General features: G+C 46.1%; 1 protein-coding gene and 1 pseudogene across 1 annotated transcript; one reads left to right on the top strand and one right to left on the bottom strand.

The window, feature by feature from the left end:
• The first annotated feature begins 8 nt into the window (after nucleotides 1-8).
• Nucleotides 9-27,690, top strand: LHFPL7 (LHFPL tetraspan subfamily member 7). Its single transcript, XM_067472217.1, has 4 exons — nucleotides 9-236; nucleotides 1,489-2,189; nucleotides 6,835-6,973; nucleotides 21,733-27,690. Exons 2-4 carry the CDS (start codon nucleotides 1,878-1,880, stop codon nucleotides 21,957-21,959), a joined length of 678 nt encoding a protein of 225 aa, XP_067328318.1. The 5' UTR covers nucleotides 9-236; nucleotides 1,489-1,877; the 3' UTR covers nucleotides 21,960-27,690.
• On the bottom strand, nucleotides 13,906-16,983 carry LOC132763271 (sodium/potassium-transporting ATPase subunit alpha-2 pseudogene; annotated as a pseudogene).
• Nucleotides 27,691-27,987: the final 297 nt, after the last annotated feature.

Here is a 27,987-nt window from a genome sequence, read left to right as displayed (position 1 = left end):
CATCTTTACTAAGGGAAGTCCTGTCTCCGACACAGGGCTCTTCTAGGGCGCCACCATATTGGAAAAGGGCAACACCCGGCTTTGGCCCATAGGCCATCTTTGCTAAGCTCTTTTTCGGCCATGTTGGAAAAGGGCAGAAGAGTTCCTCCCACTGTTGTAGGAAAGCGTGCAATTTCTCGACGTGGCCACTGGGTGGCGGTAAAAGACGTTGGAGCAGCCATGCCGACAGGCAAAAGGTTTGTTGTTGTTGTTGTTGTTATTGAGACGTGCTTCCTGGTTCCCTTCCAACTACAGTATCCTATGATTCTATTATGGTTCTGCTTCTTATGTAGAGTCCGGATGGCCATCTATTGAGAGGGCTTTGACGGTGTCTTTCCTTTCGTTGGGGTTGGAGTAGATGACCTTTGGGGTTCTCTTCCAACTGTAGAATCCTATGGATCCATCATTATTATTCTATTATTATTATTATATTAATGGTGATGTGGGTTTCCTTCCAGGAGTTTGGACTGGGTGGCCTTTGAGGTTCCCTTCCGACTATATCATATTCTTCTTCTTCTTATGATGTGGAGTCTGGTTGGCCCTCTGCTGGGAGGGATCGGATGGTGTCTTCCCTTTCTGGCAGAATGGGGTTGCACTGGATGGCCTCTGGGATTCCCTTCCAACTGTAGAATCTGATGATACTATTATTACTATTATATTTGTATTATTAATATGTTGTGTTATTATTATTATCATTATTATTATTATTATTGAGTAGATTTCCTTCCTGGCGGTTGGAATGGATGGCCTTTGGGGTTCCTTTCCATCTCTAGTACCCTAGGATTATATTATCATGATGAGGATGAGGATGCAGAGCCAGTATGGCCCTCTGTCGGGAGGGATCGGGCAGCATTTATTATTATTATTTATTATTAATATATTATTATGTAGATATCCTTGTGGCTCTCAGTCGGGAAGGATCAGGAGGTGTTTATTATTATTCTATTATTATTATTAATAATAATAATATATTATTATTATTATTATTATTATTATGTAGATTTCCTTCCTGATAATTGGACTGGGTGGCCTTTGGGGTTCCTTTCCATCTATAGTATCGTAGGATTGTATTACTATGATGATGATGATGATGATGATGATGATGATGATGATGATGCGGAGCCAGTATGGCCCTCTGTCGGGAAGGGTAGGGCGGCATTTATTATTATTATTCTATTATTTTTAATTAATATATTATTATTATTATTATTATTATTATTATTATTATGAAGATTTCCTCAATGGTGATTGGACTGGATGGCCTTTGGGGTTCCTTTCCATCTATAGTACCCTAGGATTGTATTACCATGATGATGGTGATGATGAGCCTGTCAGGAGGGATTGGGTGGTGTTTATTATTATTATTCTATTATTATTTAATATGTTGTAATTATTATTATTATTATTTAATATGTTGTTGTGATTATTATTGTCATTATTATTATTTAGATTTCCTTCCTGGAGGTCAGACTGGATGACCCTTGGGGCTCCCTTCCATCTATGGTACCCTAGGACTGTACTGCTGTGATGCTGCTGGTGGTGCTGATGCAGAGCCCGTGTGGCCCTCTGTCGGGAGGGATCTGGCGGTGTTTGCCCCCCTGTTTCCTGGCAGATGTGAAGGCAGGATCCCTGCCGAGGAGGAGCCGCCCAGCAGGAGGAGGAGGAGGAGGAGAAAGAGAGAAAGAGAAAGGGAGGCAGAGGAGGAGAAGCCATCCAGCCAGGCAGCCAGCCAGGCAGGAGCATCCCCATCCTTCCAGGGAGGGGACCAGGGCGAGGGCTTGGTGCTGTGGCTGCTGCTGCTGCGTGGGGGCCCCTTGCCCTCCTCCCGTGGGGTCCCCATGCTGCCGGGGGGCGAGGGCAGTGGCAGTGGCAGTGGCAGTGGCGTGGGGGTGCTGTGGGCGCTGCTCTCCCTCTGCCTGCTGGCCGCCTGCAGCCTGGGCTTCCTCTCCCCGGCCTGGGTCGTGCGCCCAGAAGAGGAGGAGGGGGGAGGCACAGCAGCTGGGGTCAGCTTTGGGCTGCTCTGGCGCTGCCCCACAAGCGGGGTCCTCATCCCCGGCACGGCCCCCTGCCCAGAAGGAGGAGGAGGAGGAGGGGGCAATGCCTTCAGCACCTTGGGCAGCTTCGCACGCATCCCTTCCAGCGCCTGGCAGGTGAGGAGGAGGAGGAGGAGGAGGACAACCCTCAGCGCACACAGCATCTCTCAGGCAGGCAGAGAGGGAGGCTTCCCGGAGGCATTCTCACCGTCACCACCCCCAGCATGGCATACACACCTATGCATTAGGACGTCCAAATAGGAACGTGGCATGCATGTCCGTCTTGGGAAACATTGTCACACATCATCATCATCATCATCATCGTTGCATATAGATGTGCCTTCGAGTCAAAATTGTCATCACATATATATAGATATGTAGATGTGTCATTATCATCATCATGATCATCATGGTATATACATGTATCTTCTAGTCGAAACTATCATCATTACATATATAGATGTATTTTCTAATAGATTTATTATTATTATTATATAGATATATCTTCTAGTCGAAACTATCATTATATATATATATAGATGTATTTTCTAATAGATTTATTATTATTATTATTATTATTATATAGATATATCTTCTAGTCAAAACTATCATCATTACATATATAGATGTATTTCCTAATAGATTTATTATTATTATATAGATATATCTTCTAGTTGAAACTATCATCATTATATATATAGATGTATTTTCTAATAGATTTATTATTATTATTATTATTATATAGATATATCTTCTAGTAGAAATCATCATCATCATGGTATAATAAATGTGTATTCTAGTAGAAACTATCATCATGACATATATATATTTGTATATGTATTTTTAATAGAATTATTATTATTATATAGAAGTGCCTTCTAGTAGAAATCATCATCATCATGGTATAATAAATGTATATTCTAGTAGAAACTATCATCATTATATATATATATATATATATATATATATATATATATATCTAATAGAAATATTATTATTATTATTACTATTATATAGATGTGTCTTCTAGTAGAAATCATCATCATCATCCTCATGGTATATAAATGTGTATTCTAATAGAAACTATCATCATCATAACATATATATATAATAGAATTATTATTATTATTATTATTATATAGATGTGTCTTCTAGTAGAAATCATTATCATCATCATGGTATATAAATGTGTATTCTAGTAGAAACTATCATCATGACATATATATATATATATATATATAGATAGATATATTTCTAATAGAATTATTATTATTATTATTATTATATAGATATATCTTCTAGTATAAATCATCATCATCATCACCATCATGGTATATAAATGTGTATTCTAGTAGAAACTATCATCATCATGACATATATATATATAAATGTATTTTCTAATAGAAATATTATTATTATACAGATGTGTCGTCTAGTACAAATTATCATCTTCCTCCTCATGGTATACATGTATCTTCTAGTCAAAACGATCATCATCATTATATATTATTATTATTATTATTATTATTATATAGATGTGTCTTCTAGTAGAAATTATCATCATCATCATCATGGTATATACATGTATCTTCTAGTCGAAATTATTGATTATTATCACCATCATCAATACATATAGATGTACCTTCTAGGCGAAATTATTATTATCATTATGATGATGATGTATAGATATCAAAATTATTATTATACACATATATCTTCTAGTCGAAATTATTATTAGTATTATTATCATAATTATTATGTATAATGTCAAAATTATTATTATAAACCAATATCTTGTAGTAGAAACTATTATCACCATATATATATGGTGATAAGTATATCAATGTATCTTATTAGTATATCAATGTATCTTCTAGTAGAAATAATTGTTATCACCACCATCATAATTTATATATAGATGTATCGTAGTTATTATAATGAAGATGATGATGATGATGATTATAATATATTAATTTCGACTAGGATACATCTGTATATAATAATGATAATAATTTTGACTAGATGTGTCTTTTAGTAGAAATTATTATTATTACTATCATCATTATTATATAGAGATGTATCTTCCAGTCAAAATTATTATTATTATATAGACCTATCTTCTAGTAGAAATAATAATAATAATAATAATTATTATTATTATTATTATTATTATTATTTGTACTCTGCATTGGTCTCTTTTATTGTAATGCCCAGGATATTAGAAATAATAATAATAATAATAATAATAATAATAATAACAATAATGTCTTTATGGCCCCCGTCCTGATGTGGGTGTTGTTTATCCGGTGTGGTTTCAGCGTGGGGCGCCTGCAAGGAGATGCCCTGGGGCCGCCCGTCCCTCCGTCTGTGTCCTATGATTCTTCCCGGCCTTGTGAGCCGTGTGCTGGCGGTCTGCTGCGTGTCATGAGGACCGGCCGCTTTGGGCAAGGCTTCTAAAATAGAACAGGCTCTGCCCACCTTTCCCTGGCCAGACATCCAGGGCATGTGGGTTGAGATCTTCTCAGCTGGAAGGGACCTCTCAAGGCCATCCAACCCAACCCCTCTCTGCTCTCAAAGGCAGGTGGGGGGGGGGTTCCTTTCAACTTCGGGATTCTACAACAGATAGATGGATGGATGGATGGATGGATGGATGGATGGATAGACAGATATAGAACTAGATAGAGAGATACATACATTCATGCATAGATAGATAGATTAGTAGAGATCAATAGTAAGAGAGAGGGGGATGGTAAGATAGATAGATAGATAGATAGATAGATAGAGATAGTAAGAGAATAGATAGATTAGAAGAGATAGATAGGCAAGAGAGGGATGGCAAGATAGATAGATTGATAGATAAAGAGATCAATAGTAAGAGAGAGGGGGATGGTAAGATAGATAGATAGAAAAAAGATAGATAGATAGACTGATTGATTGATTGATAAGGTAGATAGAAAGAAAGATAGAGATAGATAGATTGATAGATATATAGATAGATAGTGGGAGACAGGGATGGTAAGATAGATAGATAGATAGATAGATAGAGTGATAGAAAAAAGATAGACATATATAAAGATAGATAGAAAGACTGATTGATAAGGTAAATAGAAAGAAAGATAGAGATAGATAGACAGATAGATAGTAGGAGACAGGGATGGTAAGATAGATAGATAGATAGATAGATAGATAGATAGATAGATAGATAGAGTGATAGAGTGATAGACAGTGGGAGATAGGGGTGGTAAGATAGATAGATAGGGTAGAAACAGAGAGAGAGAAAGAGACAGAGATAAGGTAGATAGAAAGAAAGAAAGAAAGATAGAGAGATAGAGAGATAGATTGATAAGGTAGATAGATAGATAGATAGATAGAAAGAAAGAAAGAAAGAAAGAAAGAGATAGATAGATAGATAGGAAGAGAGAGAGATAGATGGATGGATGGATAGATAGATTGATTGATTGATTGATTGATTGATAAGGTAGATAGATGGATAGAGATGGGATGGTAAGATAGATAGGTAGAAAGATAGTTGTTGTTTTTGATGCTGGAAGGCCTCGAGATTTTTAAAAGAACGTTGTTGTTGTTGTTGTTGTTGTTGTTGTTATATTTGATGCTGGAAGGCCTCGAGATTTCCAGAAAGGATACTGGGGGGGAGGGTCCTTTTCCCTCCGCCTGTTTCCTGTTTTCCCTTCTTCCCTTCTTCGCCTGGATCCCCCACAAAGGTCAGAGACAGATCGTGCGGAGAACTGTAATTTCCCCTTCCTGTCCTTGGCCCAAAAGTGTATGTTGGGGGTTTTGCGTGTGTTTTGAAAACAGGGGTTTGTGCTGGACTCTGCAGACAAGCCGGCGGCCACTCCGTCCGTTTTTAGCAAACCTCTAACCACCTATTTCTATTTTCAGCAACACACACACACACACATGTATATGGAGAACATTGTACTACCTTAGGTACCCAGGGATGCCCACGTTAGAGATTGTGTACTGCTATTTATTAGGAAGAGTCATTGGTTGGTTCTGGAAAACACACAAGAATGTGGGAAAACTACAACTCCCATCATCCCAGGTTAAAAAAACAACAACAACCCTCCAGTAGTAGTAAGTCATGTTGGGTATGCATGCCAAGTCTGGTCCAGAGCCATCATTGGTTGGGTTCTCAGTGCTCTTTGAGCATGGGTGAACTACAACTCCCAACATCATGGGTCAATTCCCCCTAAACACCGCAAGTATTTACATTTAGTCATGTTGGGTATGCATGCTACATTTGGTCCAGAGACATCATTGGTTGGGTTCTCAGTGATCTCCGGATGTGGGTGCACTATAACTCCCAACATTCAAAGCTAGCCTCTACCCCCCCCCCCCCCAATAAAACCCTGCCAGAATTTAAAGTTAGTCACGTGGGGTCTGTGTGCCACGTTTGATCAAGATCCATTGCTGGCAGGAGTCACAGTGCTCCCTGGATGTGAATGAAACTATAACTCCCAAGCTCTAAGGTCAATCCCCTCCAAACATCACCACCATTTAAAGTTCGTCATGTGGGGTCTTTGTGCCAAGTTGGGCCCAGATCCGTTGTTGGGGGCTTTCTGGATGCAGGGTGAACTACAACTCCCAAGAACCAGGGTCAAACTCCTGTCCCTGTTCTGAGTTACGTACAAATTCAACTTAACAACCACTCTTGTTTGTAACTTGGGGACAGGCTGCCCTCTGACCGTGCCTCTATGTTTTCAGGTGCGAGCCTCACCTCCTCCTCCTCTTCTCTTTCCAGACGAGTGCCGTCTTGTGCGGTGGAGGCTGCGTGCTCTTGGCGGTCAGTGCCCTCCTCGCCGTCACCGTCCTCTTCCTCCCCGGCGGTCAGTGCGAGAGGCGGGTCTGCACCTTGGCCGCTTACATCCAGATGGCAGCAGGTAAGTGAAGCGAAAACACAATACTCGTCGGTTCCCCTGAACTCCAGTACGGAAGACTCTAGCGATGGGTCTCTCTAGGACCTCATCCCATGAGGGGTGTTGGAAAGTGTCACATTCCCGTTGCATTAGAACGCAAATCTTGTCATTTCTCAGGACTCGTCGCACATTGTTGCCTTTTCTTTGGGTTTGTCATCACACAAACGAGTGCCGTTCCCTCCCCACTTTGTGGTGTAACTCCCATTTCTCTTGGGAGCCTTCAGGAGATGGAGAGTTAGCCCGTGATACGAGATTAGGCCTCTGCTCGGAGAGAGCAAAGGAAAGGTTAATTAGGCCAGAAAGACGCCATGAGAAGCGGTCCTTGAAACCCAGGTGTCGATGGGATGACCTCATGGCTTCTGTGTCAGGTTTGAGCTTAGATTAAGTGATGTTTTCCTGGGCCGTTCAGAGCAGACAACGTCGCCTTAAACTCAAGTCCAGCTCTTTGTAAACAACCTGCTGTCGTTCGCTCAGAATGGACTCTGTGTGGTGCTGGGTGGAAAGGTGCTCCAGGGCTAGAGTGCAGCACAAGGTTCGTGAAGGAGGGTTTTGGGAGAGAAGGGTCCACGCTTGGTGGTGGGAGACTGACCGGGATCCTCAACTTCAAAACCAACAGATAAAAAACGCCCCGTTGCGTTTGTGCCGTGTTGCTTCCTTTGTGAGGGAAACCCACCCCGTTACCTTCCCTATTGATCTACTCACATTGGCATGTTTTCGAACTGCTAGGCTGGCAGAAGCTGGGGCTGACAGTGGGAGCTCACCCCACTCCCCTGCAACTTTTCAGTAAACAAGTTCAGCAAATTAACCCACTGCGCCACCAGGGGCTCCTGTATCTCCACACCTATATATTATAGATATACGGCTATACGCGTACATCCATCCATAGAGGCCGAAACCTTGGCGGTCCTCCTGGCTTTCCTCCAGGGATGACGGGATAAAGGCATAAGCCATCCCGGCGCCCCATTCCCCTTGACCTTGGCAGAGCATCCATCCGCTCGAGCCAGCCGGGAAGCCCATAAAACCGACAGACCCGGTTGCCTCCTGATAGGGATATTAAAAAATGTAATTACTTCAGGGGTGACTTATGATTCAACGCACGCCGGCCCTTCTTCCCTCCCCTCCTTCCCTCCTTCCCCCTCTTCCTCTGCTTTTATTTGATTGAATTACGCAGCCAGCGGTCTCCCTCCACCATGACCGGCAGCAGATGTCTCCCTCCGTCCAGGCGTTTCATAGCTTGAGTTACGGCCCTCGAGGGAGAGGAGAAGCCCTTCCACCGCCAAGGAGCTGGGCTGCAACGCCACCCAGCACAATCCCCATTCTCCAGGGACATTGGGCTCCCATTTATGGCAGGCATTCTTTGTGCCCAGACCCTTCCCTTCTCTGGACAGCCTTCCAGACAGTGAGTGGTCATCTCCAGTCATTAAGTCCTTGGACATTGACGACGACGATACTAATGTATATACTCAACACGGCCTGAGTATCATTGGGATTGCTGCCCATCTACTTTCTCTCTTTTCCAGCACTGAGAAGGCCTATGTTCTCCCTTCTTCAGCACTGGGAAGGTCTACATTTTTCCTTCTTCAGCACTGAGGTAGTCTACATTCTCCCTTCTTCCGTACCAAAAGTCTACTTCCTCCCTTCTCCAGCTCTGGGAAGGTCTACTTTCACTCTTCTCTAGGACTAGGAAGGTCTATGTTCTCCCTTCTCCAGCTCTGAGAAGGTCTACGTTCTCCCTTCTCGAGCACTGAAGGTCTACTTTCTCTCTTCTCCAGGACTAGGAAGGTCTGCGCTCTCCCTTCTCAAGTAGGGAAGGTCTACTTTCTCTCTCCTCCAGGACTAGGAAGGTCTACGTTTTCCCTTCTTCAGCTCTGAGATGGTCTACAGTCTTTCTTCCCTAGCTCTGGGAAGGTCTACGTTCTCCCTTCTTGAGCACTGAAGGTCTACTTTCTCTTTCCTCCAGGACTAGGAAGGTCTACGTTTTCCCTTCTTCAGAGCTGAGATGGTCTACATTCTTTCTTCCCCAGCTCTGGGAAGGTCTACATTCTCTCTCCTCCAGGACTAGGAAGGTCTACGTTCTCCCTTCTCGAGCACTGAAGATCAACTTTCTCTCTCCTCCAGGGGTAGGAAGGTCTACTTTCTCTCTCCTCCAGGACTAGGAAAGTCTGCGTTCTCCCTTCTCAAGCACTGAAGGTCTACTTTCTCTCTTCTCCAGCTCTGAGAAGGTCCACATTTTTCCTTCTCGAGCACTGAAGGTCTACTTTCTCTCTTCTCCAGGACTAGGAAGGTCTGCGTTCTCCCTTCTCGGGCACTGAAGGTCTACTTTCTCTCTCCTCCAGGACTAGGAAGGTCTACGTTCTCCCTCCTCCAGCTCTGAGAAGGTCTCCATTCTCCTTCTCAAGCACTGATCATGACTCCCAGGATGTTCTAGCCAGCCACGTTTTGAACTGTTCCATTTACCGTCACCGCTGGACAAGCCACTCTGGCCATCACTGTGTGGAGAAGCGGAGCACAACAAACGCACAGTCGAAGAGAAGGAAACGGCGGCCAAGAATCGTGAAAAGTGGGTCACTCAGATATGGGGGAGACAATGGATCGGGGAGCTGACGAAGGGGTTTTGCCTAGATGCAGAATACAAGAAAGAGACTGCCTTTCCCCAAAAAAAGATTTGGGTCGAAAGAGCCCCGAAGCACTTCTAGTTCCAACCCAGACAGTCCTTCGCAGCCTGGACCCCAAGGAAAAGGAGAGAGGAGAAGAAGGAGGAGGAGGAGACCAAGCCTGCGACGCTTCCATCTCCCCGTCTTCTTGAAGGCAAAGAAGTGGGTCAGAATTTCCATCTCAATGAGCATCATCATCATCATCTCCCCGAGGAGGCTCCAATCGTGGATGATTCCCGGAGGACGGCCGTGTCTTTCCAAAGTCCACGAAAAGTTGGAGACCTTCACAAAACCAGGATGGATTCCTAGGATTCCCCGATCAGTTTTCCAGGAACTCTCATAGGTTTGCTAACTCAAAGACTGCCAGGATCTCAGCCAGCTTGGCCAGCTCATTCTGCTAGGATTGATTGGCTTTCAGCGACAACGAGAAGGGTGCCCGCTTAGCCGGCCGTGGCCGCTCTGCATCCTGTGATGTGTCTCCATCTCCTAGGAGCCCTGGACGGATGGATGGGCAGCTGTCCATTTCCTGGGATCCCTCCTTGGCCCTTCTTCTTCTTCTTCTTCTCGGGGTTTTTTGCATCGGGAAGCGTGTTGGTGCAAGCCATCCAGATCCAGCCTTGGGTGGGTCTGCTGCTAATTGGCATCAGAGCATTTCAGAAGGCGAATGCACTGCCAATGCATTTGATCCTCCCCGGCGTCTGTGCAGCGTTTGTTTGCCTTTGGATAATTGCTCGCCATACATTAATATCGAGGCTTTGATGTATTGACAGCTTTCATCTGGGAAACCAAAGAGGCCGAAAGTGTGCGGATACGAAGGGAACGATCTTCTTTTCGCTCCCATAAAAGGACGCAGAGATTGGGAGGAAAGGTGGTCATTATTCGATGGAAGCGCAAGGCCAAATGCTGCTGAGTACCTGCACAGAAATAATATTCAGGCGCATTCGGCGTTTGCAGTTTTCAAACCAATTTCCCCGTTGGCTTTTCAAGACATGTTTTGGATTGGTTTCATCCGATTATATCCCATGAGTTCAGTTCCTTTGTTTAGAGGGCAATTCAGGCTCCGATCTGGACCAACTTCTGCTGTCATGGCTTCGTTCAGAACAGTTTTATGGCCCAGGAGGCAAAACTTTTTGACTCACTCTCGTAGAATAATATGAGGGTTGAATGAAAAGTAATGCCTCCACCTTCGTAAATCCTCAACAGATGGCAGTCCTGGTATGCGGCAGGTACTGGCTTGTTCAGTAGACTCTCCTCTACAGTTCCATTTTGGTGGGAAGCCTTAGCATTGAACAGTTGTGTTGATAAAGTGCAAAGTATGGAACCCTGCACAGACAGTTGGTCAATCCAACTTAAGCAACGTATGTGGCAGATACTGGCTTGTTCAGTAGACTCTCCTCTACAGTTCCATCCAAGCCTTAGCATTGAACGGTTGTGTTGTTAAAGTGCGAAGTATGACACCCTGTGCAGATGGTCAGTCAATGTGACTTAAGCAACGTATGTGGCAGGTACTGGCTTGTTCAGTAGACTCTCCTCTACAGTTCCATGTTGGCGGGAAGCCTTAGCATTGAACAATTGTGTTGTTAAAGTGCAAAGTATGGAACCCTGCGCAGACGGTCGGTCAATGCCACTTAAGCAATGTGCAGTCATTGAATTCTTGACGGCAGAAGGTGTCGCCCCAAAGGAGATTCATCAGAGGATGCAAGCTGTTTATGATAGTTGTGTTGATGTGAGTACTGTGTGTCATTGGGTGAGTAAGTTTAAAGATGTTGAGGTGATACCTTCTACTGTCAAGAATTCACTGACCGCCCGTCTGCACAGGGTTCCATACTTTGCACTTTAACAACACAACCGTTCAATGCTAAGGCTTCCCACCAAAATGGAACTGTAGAGGAGAGTCTACTGAACAAGCCAGTACCTGCTGCATACCAGTACTGCCATCTGTTAAGGAGTTACGAAGGTGGAGGCATTACTTTTCATTCATCCCTTGTAATATAACTGTCGTCTTCCTCTGTCCAGCTGAAAGACTTTTTAGCAGTATCAGCATTCACTGGATGGCAGAGGAGATCAGAACCCAAGCGCTTGAGAAGCAAGATGATGAGGAAGCCCTTCATTTGGAGCCACTTCTATTACTGTCCTGGTTTCCCTTGAACTTAATACATTTTGGGTTTTTCGAAGGCCTTCCAAGTCTTGGCAAAATATCTTCAAATCGCAGCTGGAGACGGAAAATGCAAAACCTCGAGGGCCTGCTTGGAAGTTGGATCCAAGCCATTTGGCAAAGCTCTCTCTCTTTGGGCCTTGTTAGCAAAGCGGCGGCAATCAAACCCGAACACAGCCACCTGTCGTTGCCGAAATCGGGCCGGCGGCAAAGAAGAACTTGGGAGAGGAGGGCCCTCCGGACGCCTTTCTCAGTTTCTTTGCCACCGAAGTCTGTAATTGCGCTGCTTTCAAACAAAAGGAATGGATGAAGAAACGGGAAGGCGAGGAGGAGGAGAACAAGCGGCAAGCTGTCGTTAATTCCATTCCCCTCTGTCTCCGAAATTCCAGGCAGAGAAGCAAAACATGACTTCTTTGGAGGCTTTGAAGGAGTGGCTGGGTGGCCATCTGTCAGGAGTGCTCTGAATGGGATTGTCCTGCTTCTTGGCAGAATGGGGTTGGACTGGATGGCCCTCAAGGTCTCTTCCAACTCTAGGATTCGATGAAACCGTCATTTGTTGAGCAGAACAAAGCAAAAACACATCTTCTGGACGTGTCATGAGTTCGAAGCCAGCCCAGGTCGGAGTAAGCTCCCAACCATTAATAGTCTAGCTTGCTGTTGATCCATGCATGCCTGAAAGGCAGTTGTATCTGTCAAGTAGGAAATTTAGGTACCGCTTATGTGGGGAGGCTAATTTAACAAATTTACGACGCCATAAAAATTTCCAGCAACATGCAAAAGAATGAGGAAGTACTCCATTGGTGTCATAAGTGGACAGTGAAGCGACAGCTCCCCCTGGTGGCCGAAATATCCTCATGAAGCTGGAATGTTAAATAGCCTGTGTGTGTCTGTCTGTATATGTTGTGTTCCAGCTGCACAACTATCGTGACCGTGATGTCGCTCGAGGGCAAACCAGCAAATACATGAGAGGCCTTCTTGTGAAGCTGCACCACAAAGAGATAGTCAGCCCTCCACATTGACTCTGTTGGGGGCACAGGACCCCTTCACGAACCTAAGACAGGGGTCCCCAAACTTTTAACAGGCCGGACATCGTTTGCCAAAAACATGAACGAATCCCTATGCGCACTGCACATATGTGTAGAGTGAAAACATGGAAGAATACCAAATGAATGTCGGTTTTGACCAATCTAAACGTAGACACCGAGAACTGGGAAGCCCTGGCCCATAAGTGCTCTAACTGGAAGTCAGCTGTGACCAGCAGTGCTGCGGAATTCGAAGAGGGACAAATGGAGGGTGAAAGGGAGAAACGTACCAAGAGGAAGAAGGCGAGTCAAGCCAACCCTGACCGGGACCAACTTCCGTCTGGAAATCGATGCCCTCACTGCGGGTGAAGATGTGGATCAAGAATAGGGCTCCACGGTCATGTATGGACCCATCACCAAGGCACCACACCTGAAAGACCATCATCCTCGAGCTACGAGGGATCACCTAAGTAACGGCATTTCAATAGTTGCCGAGCTCTGAGAAAGGGCTTATTTCCTCCTCTCCATAGTTTTGGATTACAGTTTGTTAACGTTACTAAAACTTCACCAAACTTCCACCTTGTGTGGCCAGACGTGGTTTCGCTTACATTGAGTGAAAGTTGCTTTTATTGGTACCTGTTTCGTTTACATTCGTTTTCGTTATTGGTACCTTTTATTGGTACCTGTTTCGTTTACATTGAGTGAAAGTTGCTTTTATTGGTACCTGTACCTTAAAATCACCTGTTGATGTGACCCCGTGAAGTATGTAGAGTGTGTAAAGTTACTCGATTATATTACAGGTCGTACTTTTTGGGATCACGGTGGTCAGTATGGGTTGTGAGATTTTTGGTGGCCGATTGCCGTCTTTCTTGGGGTTCTCCTGGCCCTTTTGTCAGTTGATCAATTCAGCCAAAGGGAATCGTGGGAAGACAGGGAAGAAAAACACACCTGAGATTCTGTCATTGGATTAAAGATCCGCTTTACTTCGTATAGGACCATTCTGCCCAAAGGTGACACACCCCTAGAAGGTCTTCGAAATCAGCATAGCTGTCAAACATGGACGGATCAGTAGTAGGTCTCCTTCTCGACCCAGCCGCCAGGATGCCTACGGATAATGCACTTCCGGATTTCATCGTAGACGAAAATCAGGAGGCTGAATGGCATGGGGCACAGCCACCACATGGGCAGGAGCGGGTACATGCGCAAGGCGATCTCCATGCCAGGGCAGTAGGACAGGAAGACCGCCAAGGTGGTCTCCTCAATGAGGCCGAAGATGAGGATCTCGTTCTTCATGCCCTGCTGGAAGAGAGAGAGCTTCCGGGTCTTGCAGATGATGAGGTCCGTCCACTGCACCACCACGATGCTGCTGAAGAAGGCGGTGTGGCAGGTGTATTCGATCACCTTCCGCTGCTCGTAGGTCCACTCCTGGCCGAAGCTGTCCTCCAGGTCGTTCTTGGACCGGTCGTCCCAATCCAGGCGGAGCCCCAACAAGATGGAGGGGAGGAACCCATATTCCGCCATGATCACGAAGTAAGAGAAGAAGCCGGCGATGGCTTGCATCATGCCGATCTGCCCGTACGACATGCTGATGAGGCGTTCGTTCACGAGCTTGTCCGTCTTGGAGTTGCGCGGCTGCCTCTTCATGATGTCACTCTCGGCCTTCTCGTAGGCCAGGGAGATGGCGGGCACCATGTCGGTCCCCAGGTCAATGCACAGGATGGTGATGGTGCCCAGGGGCAACGGGATGCTGAAGATGATAAACATCAGGAAAGGGGAGATCTCTGGGATGTTGCTGGTCAAGGTGTAGGCAATGGACTTCTTGAGGTTGTCAAAGATCAGCCGGCCTTCCTCCACGCCCGTCACGATGGAGGCAAAATTGTCATCAAGCAGAATCATGTCCGCGGCTTGTTTGGAGACGTCAGAGCCGGCGATGCCCATGGCGATGCCGATGTCGGCTTTCTTGAGGGCGGGCGAATCGTTCACTCCATCACCCGTGACCGCCACAATGGCTCCCTGCCGCTGGCATCCTTCCACGATAATGAGTTTCTGTTGCGGGGAAGTGCGGGCAAAGACGATCTCGTTGTGGTTCCTCAGGAGGTCATCCAGTTCTTCAGAGGTCATCTCCTTGAGGTCGCTACCGTGAACCACACAGGCCTTGGCTTCTCTTGGGTCCACCTCACTGACGGGGATGTTGAGTCGTTGCGCAATGTCCTCTACCGTCTCGGTCCCCTCTGAGATGATGCCCACTCCCTTGGCAATGGCTTTGGCGGTGATCGGATGATCCCCGGTCACCATGATCACCTTGATCCCGGCGCTTCGGCATTTCCCAACAGCATCCGGCACGGCGGCCCGAGGCGGATCGATCATGGAGATAAGCCCGACGAAGCAGAGTTTGCTGACGGGGAAGTTGACTTTCTCCGCGTCAAATTCGAAGCTTCGGGGGAATTGCTTCTCAGGGAGGTAGTACTGGCAGAAGCCCAGCACCCTCTCGCCCAACCCTCCTAGCTCATCATAAGCATTCTGAAAGGCCTCTTTCATGTTCTTGTCCAGGTTGACTTCCTTCCCGTTGATCAAGATGGTGGAGCATACATCCAGGATCCTCTCAGGAGCCCCTTTCATCACCAGGATGTGGCCTTTGGGCTTATCCTCGGCTTCATGGATGGACAGCTGGTACTTGTTGGTGGAGTTGAAAGGGATCTCCGCTACTTTGGGGTTATTCTCCCGCATGGTTGCCACGGACCCGTAGGAGAGCTCTATGCATTTCAGGAGCGCCGACTCGGACGCGTCCCCGGTGGTTTCCCGCTTGGCAACTGGGACCTCCTCCTGCCCTGGCTTGAAGTCAGCTCGGTTGCAGAGCCCAGCGATGCGGGTGAGGGCCAGCCAAGTAGGCGAGCGCTTCATCGTCATCATGGCCCCGGCTTGTTCCTCGGTGGTGTCAGCGGCAAAGATCTCGTTGTCGAACCACATGTGAGCGACGGTCATACGGTTCTGGGTCAAGGTTCCTGTCTTATCTGAGCAGATGGTGGAGGTGGAGCCCAGCGTCTCCACCGCCTCCAAGTTTTTCACCAGGCAGTTCTTCAAGGCCATGCGCTTGGCCGTGAGGGTCAGGCAGACGGTGACGGTGGCCAGGAGCCCTTCGGGGACGTTTGCCACAATGATGCCGATCAAGAAGACAACCGCCTCCAGCCAGCGGTAGCCGAGTATCATGGCCAGGATGAAGAAGGACACTCCCAGGAAGACAGCCACAGCGGTGATGATATGGATGAAGTGTTCAATCTCCCGGGCAATAGGGGTGGATCCTTCCGCCAAGCCGGATGCCAAGGAAGCAATGCGTCCCATCACCGTATCGTCCCCCGTTAAGATGACGATGCCTTGGGCAGTTCCTTCCACACAGTTGGTTGAGAAGAAGCAAATATTGCGTGTTTCGAGCGGGTTCTCGTGGGTGTAATCCGCGTTTCGAGTTTGCGGCTCCGATTCGCCCGTGAGGGAGGAGTTGTCCACCTTGCAGCCACTGGCCGAGATAATCCTCAAATCGGCGGGGACCCGGTCTCCTCCTTTGATCTCCACCAAGTCCCCCACCACCACTTCCTCGGCGTTGATCTGCGTTCTCTTGCCGTCCCGGATGACCAGGGCTTTCTGCGGCACCATGTGCTTGAAGGACTCCATGATCTGGGAGCTTTTGGCCTCCTGGTAGTAGGAGAAGCAGCCGGTGATCACCACCACTGCTGCCAACACAATACCCAAGTAGAGGTTGTCCTTTTGCGCGTTGCCCTCCACGATCTCCTGGATGCCGTAGGCAAAGAAGCAGAGGAAAGCCCCAATCCACAGCAAGATGCAGAAGCCCCCAAAGAGCTGGCGGCAGAATTTGACCCACTCTGGGGTGGTCGGGGGCGGGGTCAGAGCATTGGGGCCGTCCCGGGCCAAAATTTCAGCTGCTTGGGCTTTCGTGAGGCCTGCGTTCAGGTCTGTCTTGTACTTCTGGGCGAGCTCTTCCAAGGAGAGCTTGTGGTCCTCAACATCCACTTCCTTCTTCAGATCGTCTAGGTCTTCTTTCTTTCTCTTCTTGCCTTTCTTCGGAGGGGGTTTCTTCGTATTTTTCCCCATAATGGCAGTGGGGCACCTTTCCTCAAGACCTCGTAGTGGTATCTAGAGGTACTGGAAGACGGGCTGGAGAGTTTGAGGGCAGAGGAACCAGGAGGAGCAGCAAGGGAAGGGGAGCAGGAAGCTCCCCCTCCCCAAAAGGGGACCTCCCGCCCCTCAAAGTTGGGCAAGAGTTGGGGCAACAGGCCACGTTGCCTGTTAAGAGACCCTCCTCACTGACCACCTTGAGAAGAATGAAGACCAAGTCCCTAGCAACTGACCAAACACTTGTCTCCTAGTAGCCAAGACTCCTCCCCTTAGCAACCTAGACTCAGAGGTTATGAAGTCTGTTGGAACCTAGGAAAATGGGTTTATATATCTGTGGAATGATTTTCAGGATCTGAGAAAGAACTCTTGTTTGTTGGAGGCAAGTGCGAATCTTTCAGTTGGCCACCTTGATTAGCATTTAATGGCCTAGCAGTCTTCAAGGGGTGGCTTCTTACTGCCTGGGGGCATCCTCTGTTCAGAGGTGATTAGCTGTCCCTGATTGTTTCTTGTCTGTCAGATAGATGAGACCGCGGGTTCTAGTGTTGATTTATTGACCTCTGAGCATCTGCTCGGAAGCAGAAAGGCAAATAATGAAGCGTACTACCTCAGTCAACTCCAAAGCCTCGGAGCGGCTCTTATCTTTTATTGCAAATTTACACTATTTACAGGAGCAGAAAAAAACACGTCCATTCTCTAGGTGGATGAGGGATTTGAGGACATCCAACTCCAAATTGGGAAACAAGTCGTCCAGGAACACCTGGCCGCTCTAAATGAGTCCAAGTCCCCTTTCAGATCAACTACACCCAAGAGTACTGAAGGAACTAGCGGAAGTCATTTCGGAACCATTGGCAACCATCTTTGAGAGTTCTTGGAGAACGGGAGAAGTTCCAGCAGATTGGAGGAGGGCCAATGTGGTCCCAATCTTCAAGAAGGGAAAAAAGGATGACCCAAACAACTACCGATGTCCGGTCAGCCTCACGTCGATACCGGGCAAGATTCTGGAAAAGATTGTTAAGGAAGCGGTCTGCAAACACTTAGAAACAAATGCGGTCATTGCTAATAGTCAACATGGATTTATCAAAAACAAGTCATGCCAGACTCATCTGATCTCTCTTTTCGATAGAGCTACAAGCTGGGTAGATGCGGGGAATGATGCCGTGGGTGGAGCGTGTCTGGATGTCAGGAAGGCCTTCTTTGACAAGGTCCCCCATGACCTTCTGGCAAGGAAACTAGTCCAATGTGGGTGAGGCAAAACTACGGTGAGGTGGATCAGGAATTGGTTAAGTGGACGAACACAGAGAGTGCTCACTAATGCTTCCTCTTCATCTTGGAAAGAAGTGACAAGTGGAGTGCCGCAGGGTTCCGTCCTGGGCCCGGTCCTGTTCAACATTTTTATTAATGACTTAGATGAAGGGCTAGAAGGCAGGATCATCAAGTTTGCAGATGACACCAAATTGGGAGGGAGAGCCAATACTCCAGAGGACAGGAGCAGGATTCAAAACGATCTTGACAGATTAGAGAGATGATTGGCCAAAACTAACAAAATGAAGTTCAACAGTGACAAATTCAAGATACTCCACTTTGGCAGGAAAAACCAAATGCAAAGATACAGAATGGGGGACGCCTGGCTCGAGAGCAGTACGTGTGAAAAAGATCTTGGAGTCCTCGTGGACAACAAGTTAAACATGAGCCAACAATGTGATGTGGCAGCAAAAAAAGCCAATGGGATTTTGGCCTGCATCAATAGGAGCCTAGTGTCTAGATCTAGGGAAGTAATGCTACCCCTCTATTCTGTTTTGGTTAGACCACATCTGGAATATTGTGTCCAGTTCTGGGCACCACAATTCAAGAGAGATATTGACAAGCTGGAATGTGTCCAGAGGAGAGCGACTAAAATGATAAAAGGTCTGGAGAACAAGCCCTATGAGGAGTGGCTTAATGAGCTGGGCATGTTTAGCCTGAAGAAGAGAAGGCTGAGAGGGGATATGATAGCCATGTATAAATATGTGAGAGGAAGCCACAGGGAGGAGGAGGGAGCAAGCTTGTTTTCTGCTTCCCTGGAGACTAGGATGCGGAACAATGGCTTCAAATTACAAGAGAGGAGATTCCATTTGAACATGAGGAAGAACTTCCTGACTGTGAGAGCCGTTCAGCAGTGGAACTCTCTGCCCCGGAGTGTGGTGGAGGCTCCTTCTTTGGAAGCTTTTAAACAGAGGCTGGATGGCCATCTGTCAGGGGTGATTTGAATGCAATATTCCTGCTTCTTGGCAGGGAGTTGGACTGGATGGCCCATGAGGTCTCTTCCAACTCTTTGATTCTATGATTCTATGATTCTAGCTGTACATCGCAGGAAGTTCAACCCGCATGGTAATCTGATTTAACGGAATGTAAACAAATTACCAGAACATGCTCTAGGAATCAAGCACAGCTCTATGCATTTAACTCTTACACTGCATTGCATTGCTGCTCCACAGATTAAACTACAATCTTTCACTTCATTTAAACCCATGTTCTAACATCTAGTCCAGTGGATATAGAGTTTGTCCTGTAACTACATATCTCTCCTGGTCTTATCCCCAACCTCAGATACTGATCCCGCGGATATAGAGACTGTCCTGTAATTACATCTCTCTCCTAGTCTTATCTTTAACCGCAGGTACTGATCCCGCGTATATAGAGTTTGTCCTGTAACTACATATCTCTCCTGGTCTTATTCTCAACCGCAGGTACTGATCCCGTGGATATAGAGTTTGCTCTGTAATTACATATCGCACCTGGTCTTATCCTCAACCAACCTCTTAATCCAGGACTAAACTGTTTGGTCCTGTTTCACAGAGAACGGTAAGTTGTTTTATAGCCAGGTCGTAAATCATCTTGACGAAAAGGATGTGTCAAATGGAAACATTTTGGATGCCGTATGGCTTGGGAAACAGAAGTCGGTGTGGGAATTGTCGCCCTTGATGCCAGGAAGATTAGAAAGCAGCGGAGGAGAGAAGGTGACCTTCTCTAGCAAATGGATGCCGGTGGCCTGAGCCATAAACCATCTTCTCGCTGACGCAGACTTTTCTCATACGGGGTGGCAAAGGACTCCTGGGAAAGTCTCTTAATGTGATTTAAAGGAAATGAATGGAGGGAGAAGGACGTTGGGGAGGTCAAAGGCACCTCAAGAAAGGTGAACCTCACCTGTCCATTTCCCAAGTCTCGGATTTGGGTCTAAAGGGATGGGGTGATCCATTTCTCCTGGGACAGGGCCTTCCTCTTCTTCTTCTTCTTCTTCTTCTTCTTCTTCTTCACAGTGTCGCCATTGACAGGAACCCGATTACGCGGTCCTTAGCGGTGCCCCTGAAAACGCCATGCTCGGATTATCTAATATTCTGAGTCACAATGCAGTATTCCCTCACTTATCGCGGGTGTTCCGTTGCAGGAACAACCGCAATAAGTGAAAATCCGCAAAATAGGAACGCTATATTAATTGTAATATTTATACATTATTTTAGCATATGTATATGAAGCATGCATGCACAGTCTAGCCCTTGCGCTTCTTTACCTCCCTCGGGAGCCCCGCCGCGCCTCAGGCCGCCGCTTTGTCGGAGTCCACGGAGGCCAGGGAGGCAGGCCTGGTTGTTGTTGGGGTGGCATCGGGTCTCCGGCGGGCTGCATCCCTGCCCGGAACAAGGAGGAAGAGGGCAAAGCACATCCGCTCACAGCCCGAGCCACTGATAGAATGAGCAAAAAAAGTGACAGGACGCGAGGAGCCGCACACCAGCCTCCCTTTCTGAGTCCTGTTATAATGTAAATATTTTATATTAATACTAGCTTGGGGACCCGGTGCTGCCCGGGTTATTTGAGAAAGGACTTGTGTATCAAGGTTGATCTTTATCGGTTATTTATATGGCTCACAGTGGTCTCAGGAAGTTAGTGAAGGTACTGTGCCAAGTTTGGTCTTGATTGGTCATTAGATGAGTGTTGCAGAAGTCTTGGGAAGTGACGGGGTTTTTTCTGAGTGGAGGACATAAATTGGACTGTTAGGTGTCTTGTGTCCAAATTTGGTGTCAATTCCCCCAGTGGTTTTTTGAGTTCTGATGGTAGCACAAACGAACATTACATTTTTATTTATATAGATTTATAAAAAATCTGCGAAACAGCGAATCCGCATAAAGCGAACTGCAAAATAGCGGTGGAACACTGTAGTTCCTACAGTCATGTTGGATGAGTTCGTTTCTCCCCTCCACCCCCCATCCGAAAGGATATTAACATTGACAGCGACATGTTCACTCACCATATGTGTAAGTCGACGGCCTGTAATTATGGGCTGAGCTCTTGCCTTTCGCTACTGTACTCAGAGAAGGAGACAATCCCCTTTTTGTGAAAGGATTCATGCACAATGCTCATGTTGGGGAGACAGAGCGGAATATAAACCAAGTGTTGTGGTTATTATTATTGTTGTTGTTATTACATTTGAACATACCTTTCTAAGCGCTCACATTGGTGTCCAAACTTCAGGCGTGCCTGATTATGTGCTTTGAGACTATTGTTGTTATTGTTTACTGTTATTGCTTAATGTTTTGATTTGCTTTATGGTTTATGTGTATTGTTGTATTGCTGTTTTTATTGAGGCCTTGGCCTTTGTAAGCCGCATCGAGTCCTTCGGGAGATGCTAGCGGGGTACAAATAAAGATAATAATAATAATAATAATAATAATAATAATTAATGAGACTAACACTGATCTCTTCTTCTCCTTCTTCTCTCCCTTTCCCTTCCAGTGTTCATCATGGTGTTCGGGCTCTTGGTCTACCCCTTCGGCTTGGCTTCTGCTGCGGTGAGGAAACACTGTGGAGACGCGGGCGTCTACTACGCAGGCGACTGCCGGATCGGCTGGGGGTACATGCTGGCCATCGTGGGCGTCATGCTCTCCGTCTTCCTGCCCTTCTTTGCCAAATACACCCCCAAGGAGCAGGCCTCTCCCACCCCGATACCCACCATTTTATAGGATTTCCTCGGCCCTTTTTCACCACGGATCCCGCCGTTCCCGAATTGCGTTGACGCGTGTTCGCCATACACTTGAAAAACACAAGGACAGATCTGGCGGATGGGATGCCTCAAGAGAAGGAGGAGAGATCTGGATTTTGTACCCTGAGTGGAAATATCTGTCTACCTCCCAGTTTCTTCTTTGTGTGTGTGTCTTTCTCTCTTGAAAATCTTTTTTAAAACCCGGATTCACTTTTGTATCTCCTTGATTTCACAGTTTTTAGTTGTGTGAGCGACAAGATTAAATCGTGGAAGGACGACGCGTTACGCACTGAGGAAGGGGTCTCCTCCTTTTTGGCCTTTTCTTTGTGCATGCCGATCCCAAACACAGAAAGACCTTTTTTTCCTACTCTGGTGCATTTGCATTGAATTGCATTTTATTGCTGAGTTCATTCATGTGGTGAATCTTTGAGTCTTTGGCTGCAAAGGGATGGGGCAGGGGTGATCCCAAAGGTGGGCCAGGCAGGTCTCCCAGTGAGCCTTCTTTTCCGTGAGTGTTGGGTCCTCATCCCATTAGGAAACACTCCATTTCTGATACAGTTTGAGAACGATTTCCAACGGGTCCCATTACACGACCTCAGTAATCCGTCGAAATCTGTCTGCAAAATGTCGTATTTGCACACAGGAGTCTAATCGTCGCAGTTAAAATAGTACGGAGTTTTCCGTCGCTGAAGTGCTGTTTCTGTATGTGATCGGGAAATCCGTCTACATCCCGTCAGCAACGACAAGACTTGAAATTCAGTAATCCGTCGAAATTCGTCTGCAAAACGTCGCTGAAGTGGAGTATTTGCACGCAGGATTCTAATCATTGCAGTTAAAATAGTACAAAGTTTTCCATCGCCGAAGTGCTGTTACTGTGTGTGATCGGGAAATCAGTCTGCGTCCCATCAGCAACTACTAGACGTGAAATTCTGCCTAGGAGCGGAGTCTCGTAATCCCGGACTGTTTGTGACGGAAGCAGCGCCATTTCTGTTTGGGATGTCGAAGGACCCTGAAAGGAAATTGGGAATTGCCGCTTTACCTCATTCTATTTTTTAGAAAGATTTTTAACCGGAGTCTGCGCAATTTCTTCCTATTTAGTCAATAACTATTACGCCTCTTCAGAAGGAGAAGCAGCGTTGTCGGAAGCTGCCGTCGCTTTCTGCATCGCCTCAAGGATGCCGTGGAGGAGCCATATCTCATGCATCAATCTTATCGCTCAGAAATCGGATCAGATTACATTCTTATTCGACTCCTCAGTACTCTATTTCACACCAAAAGGACGCAATCGGGGAAATGCATTTACTACGCAAATGCAAGAATGTCTTCAAATCTCACGAGAGCGGTAGTTCAAGATTTTGAGATTTTGGCAAAGTGTTTTCTGAACGGATTGGGAAGAGCCAGCTTTCCATGGTGTGATTAAACAAAGTATGTTCAGAAGGTAAAACATAGAATCATAGAATCAAAGAGTTGGAAGACACCTCTTGGGCCATCATCCAGTCCAACCCCATTCTGCCAAGAAGCAGGAATATTGCATTCAAAGCACCCCCGACAGATGGCTATCCAGCCTCTGTTTCAAGGCCTCCAAAGAAGGAGCCTCCACCACACTCCCTCCGGGGAAGGCAGAGAGTTCCACTGCTGAACGGCTCTCACGGTCAGGAAGTTCTTCCTCATGTTCAGATGGAATCTCCTCTCTTGTAGTTTGAAGCCATTCCTCCAGTGCGTCCTAGTCTCCAGGGAAGCAGGAAGGAAGCCTGCTCCCTCCTCCCTGTGGCTTCCTCTCACATATTTATACATATTGTAGTATTTGGGTGTGCATCCTGCCTGAAAACAGTATCCAATCAGGATTCATACTCATAGAAACAGATTACGAACCTAGAGAGTAGAGTCCGAATCTCCATTCATTTGTCCAGTCACATAAGGTCGCCATGGGATGGAAATGACTTGAAAGCCCACAACGACAAGGGCCGTTCTCATCCTGATCTCACTGCCACTAGGATAATCCCGGCTTGCCGATGGGATGAGACGATTGGTGGGCCTGGAATAGGGGTCTCGTAGACTTTGCCTGGCCAAACGTCCTCTACAACTCTCTCTGGTGTTTCTCAGTGGACTAGATGGCCTTTGGAGACCCTTCAGACCCGTTTGTACCTTGTCTGGGCTTCCATTCAAATCCTGTATCAAAGCTGGTGAGGAATATCAACCCTCTGGAGATCTTGTGGGGTTGTTTGCACAACGGACCCCTTCCCATCTCCCAAAATAGTTTCCAGTTCGCAATCATTCTTTCAGTTGGAATTTGAGCCAGAAGTAGGAATGCAGGTTTTGCCGATGTGGTTTCTTTGAGCAATAACTCCTTGATTTTTGCATTTTTACGTTTGCCTCTTCTTTGGTCATTATTCAGACTAAGGATGGATGGATGGGTCTCACTTCATTTGCTCTTCACTTCCCCAACTTCCCTTTCAGGGCCAGGAGTTTCTCCAGGCTTTAATTTGGTTCCTTCCATCCGCCGAGAAAAGAAGCGGTAGGCAAATTAGTGAACAGTTTTATGCGTGTGTTCGCCGCACCCGTGCCTTTTTTTTTTTAGGGTACAGTTTGGCCTCGTATATGCAATTTTGGTAAATGGTTTTCATCCTATAACTCCGTCACATGTTTGCGCCGAGATTCCTCGCTCAGGGATTGACATTCAACCACCGTGTTTGCCGCAAGCCACATCCCTGATGAATATGCATTTCTTTGGAGTTTTTAAATACCAGAAATAACCAGTTTGTTCCCGATTTTAGGGAAAGAAAACAGGCGTTTTGGCTCTCGCGAAAATGCTGAAGGAGAACCATGTTTTTCCGGTCTTCCAGAATGTTATTTCGCATGGTTTCTGCCATTAAAGTAGCCATAAAAACAGGCAGGAGGCAAGTGGATTTTCAGGTTTTGTGCCCACTACAGTAAAATATATCTCCCAGTCCAAGGAGGAGGAGGATGATGATGATGATGATAATAATAATAATAATAATAATAATAGAAATAATAACGGCACTCCATGCAGTCATGCTGGTCATAAGACCTTGGAGGTGTCTACGGACAATGCCGGCTCTTCGGCTTAGAAATGGAGGTGAGCACCACACCCCAGAATCGGACACGACTGGACTTAATGTCAGGGGACAACCTTTACCTTAACCTTAATAATAATAATAATAATAATAATAATAATAATAATAATAACAACAACAATACATTCCTAAACTATTTAATTTTTTTACACTTGTGAAGTTTGGGGGAAGTGCCAAATTTTGGAGGAGGGTACTGAGTTTTATGTATTGTGGAAGGCTTTCATGGCCGGAATCACTGGGTTGTAGGTTTTTTCGGGCTATATGGCCATGATCTCTCCTGACTTTTCGCCTGCATCTCTGGCAAGCATCCTCAGAGGTAGTGAGGTCTGTTGGGTCTAGGAAAAAGGGTTTCTATATCTGTGGAATGACCAGGGTGGGACAAAGGACTCTTGTCTGCTGGAGCTAGGTGAGAATGTTTCAACTGACCACCTTGATTAGCATTTAATGGCTTGGAAGTGCCTGGGGGGAATCTTTTGTTGGGAGTGATTTGATGTGCCTGATTGTTTACTCAGAGGAAAAGTGTTCTTGCCAGACATCAAGGGAACCACTCACTGCATAGGGAAGCTGATGAGGAAACACAACATACAAACCATCTCCAGACCCACCAAGAAAATCCGACAAATGCTACGTTCAGCAAAGGACAAGAGGGATCCTCTCACCTCTGCAGGAGTCTACCGTGTACCATGCAGCTGTGGACAAGTCTACATAGGGACCACCAAATGCAGCATTGCCCAGACACGCATCAAGGAACATGAAAGGCACGGCAGACTCCTTCAACCAGAGAAGTCAGCCAGAGCAGAGAACCTGATGAACCAACCTGGACACAGCATGTTATTTGAGAACACAGAAATGCTGGACCACTCTCACAACCACCATGTCAGGATACACAGAGAAGCCATTGAAATCCACAAGAAGCATGAGGACAATTTCAACAGAAAGGAAGAGACCATGAAGATTAATAAAATCGGGCTACCAGTATTAAAAAACTGTAAAAGTAAAACAGCAAAACAGCAGAGGGAAAACAACCAGAGACATCTAATCACCTCTCAACAAAAGATTGCTCCAAGCACTGCCAGGCTATCAAATGCTAATCAAGGTAGTCAGTTGAAACAAGAGTCCTTTGTCCTACCCTGGTCATTCCACAGATATATAAACCCATTTTCCTAGTTCCAACAGACTTAACTACCTCTGAGGATGCTTGCCATAGATGCAAGTGAAACGTCAGGAGAGAATGCCTCTAGACCATGGCCATATAGCCCGAAAAAACCTACAACAACCCAATATAATTTCCATTTTGAATAAGATTATTTTGTGTTTTATGGGATTCTGCTACATTCCAGTGTCTACGTCAAGGGCAGTACATGATACGTTTTTCATGTTTTATTATCTTTGTACTGCTGTGGGCATCGAATTGTGTCGTTTTGTAAACTGCCACGAGTCGCCCTTGGGCTGAGAAGGGCGGTATAGAAGCAGAGTAAATAAATTAAATTGCCCTCTCGATATTATCGGACTGCACCTCCCATAAGAGGAATGAATTCTGGGATTTGTTGTCTCAATAGTTTCCAGACATGGTTTTTCCCCTCATCCTGTTTAAGGTCCGATATGCCTTTATCTCTCGTCGCTCAACCGAACCGAATTTTCCATGGAAAACTGTACGAAAAATGCGGAAAATTCGTAATCGGAATTCGTAAGAGAAATGCAGTGTTAGGGTGGGCTGCCATCTTTCCTGTCCTAACCGGCCTGTGCCTTTTCTAATCAGGACGAATTGTTTGCAGTTAAATATAAAACGTTCATAACGCAGTGAAAATGTACCGTATTGTCGTAAAAAAGCGAAACCAACCCTGAATTTTGTATCTGTCTGCTTTCTTTCTTTGCGGTTTCTAGAACTTGAACGGACTAACCACTTTTTTGCCCCAAAACTGTTTACCGTTGCCATTTGTTTCTTGAACAATGCTTCCGTTTTGTAATTTGAAAAGACTAGGAACCGTCGCTTTAGGTTCAACATTTCCTGAGATATGCGACTATGCAGTTTCAAAATAATAATTAAAAAAGACTGATTTCTCGTGGTTCCCGAAGGAGATTCGCAGTGCGCTCGTCCCTCCTCCGCATTCGCGTTTCCGACTTCTGCGGATTTGATTATTTGCGGATTTGATGGGAAACGCCCCCCTCGCCGGCTATGCAGTTTCGAAACAAAGCAAATAAAGACCGATTTCTCGTGGTTCCCGAAGGAGATTCACCGTGCGCTCGTCCCTCCTCCGCATTTGCGTTTCCGACTTCTGCGGATTTGATTATTCGCGGATTTGACGGGAAACGCTCCCTCGCCCTTCTTCTGAGAAAGGCGGCACGAACGACCGATTCAGGTCCAACTTATAGTCTAAAACTATATATATATATATATATATTTAAAAAATCTATATCAAGATTTTACATGTAACAAAAAAAAGTTGTGTTTTCCATGACTGTTGTTTCCCCCTGTATTTTTGTCAAAGTGGCCCCTTTTTTTAGACAACGTCCCTCGTATTTGACTTGTGGAAGGAAACACTTTCCATGGTTTGAAGTGTGACTTTTATGACTTGCCGACAACTGTGTTATAATAAAGCAATTCCTTGCTCTGGACGGAGTTTTGCTCTCGCTGTTTTGTGTCGTATCGGGAGGGGGGGGGGACTTGCACACCGGCAGCCATCTTGTATTTGATGCCCCCATGATCCACTCCACATCCTGGTGCAGTTTCGAGGAGGATGCACCATGGACGATGGGACTTGCAGTATGATCACTCACTTCCTGAGACCACTGTTACCCAAACCAATTATGGATCAAGACTAAACTTGGCACATGGAGCCTCCATGACCCACTCTACGTTTTTGTGGGATGACGGACCATCTACGATGGGACTTTCAGTACGATCACTCACTT

This window comes from Anolis sagrei, chromosome 11 (genome assembly GCF_037176765.1).
Source record: "Anolis sagrei isolate rAnoSag1 chromosome 11, rAnoSag1.mat, whole genome shotgun sequence".
Taxonomy (NCBI): domain Eukaryota; kingdom Metazoa; phylum Chordata; class Lepidosauria; order Squamata; family Dactyloidae; genus Anolis; species Anolis sagrei.
The sequence above is the reverse complement of the archived record's forward strand: the minus strand, read 5'-3'. Positions and strand labels throughout refer to the sequence as shown.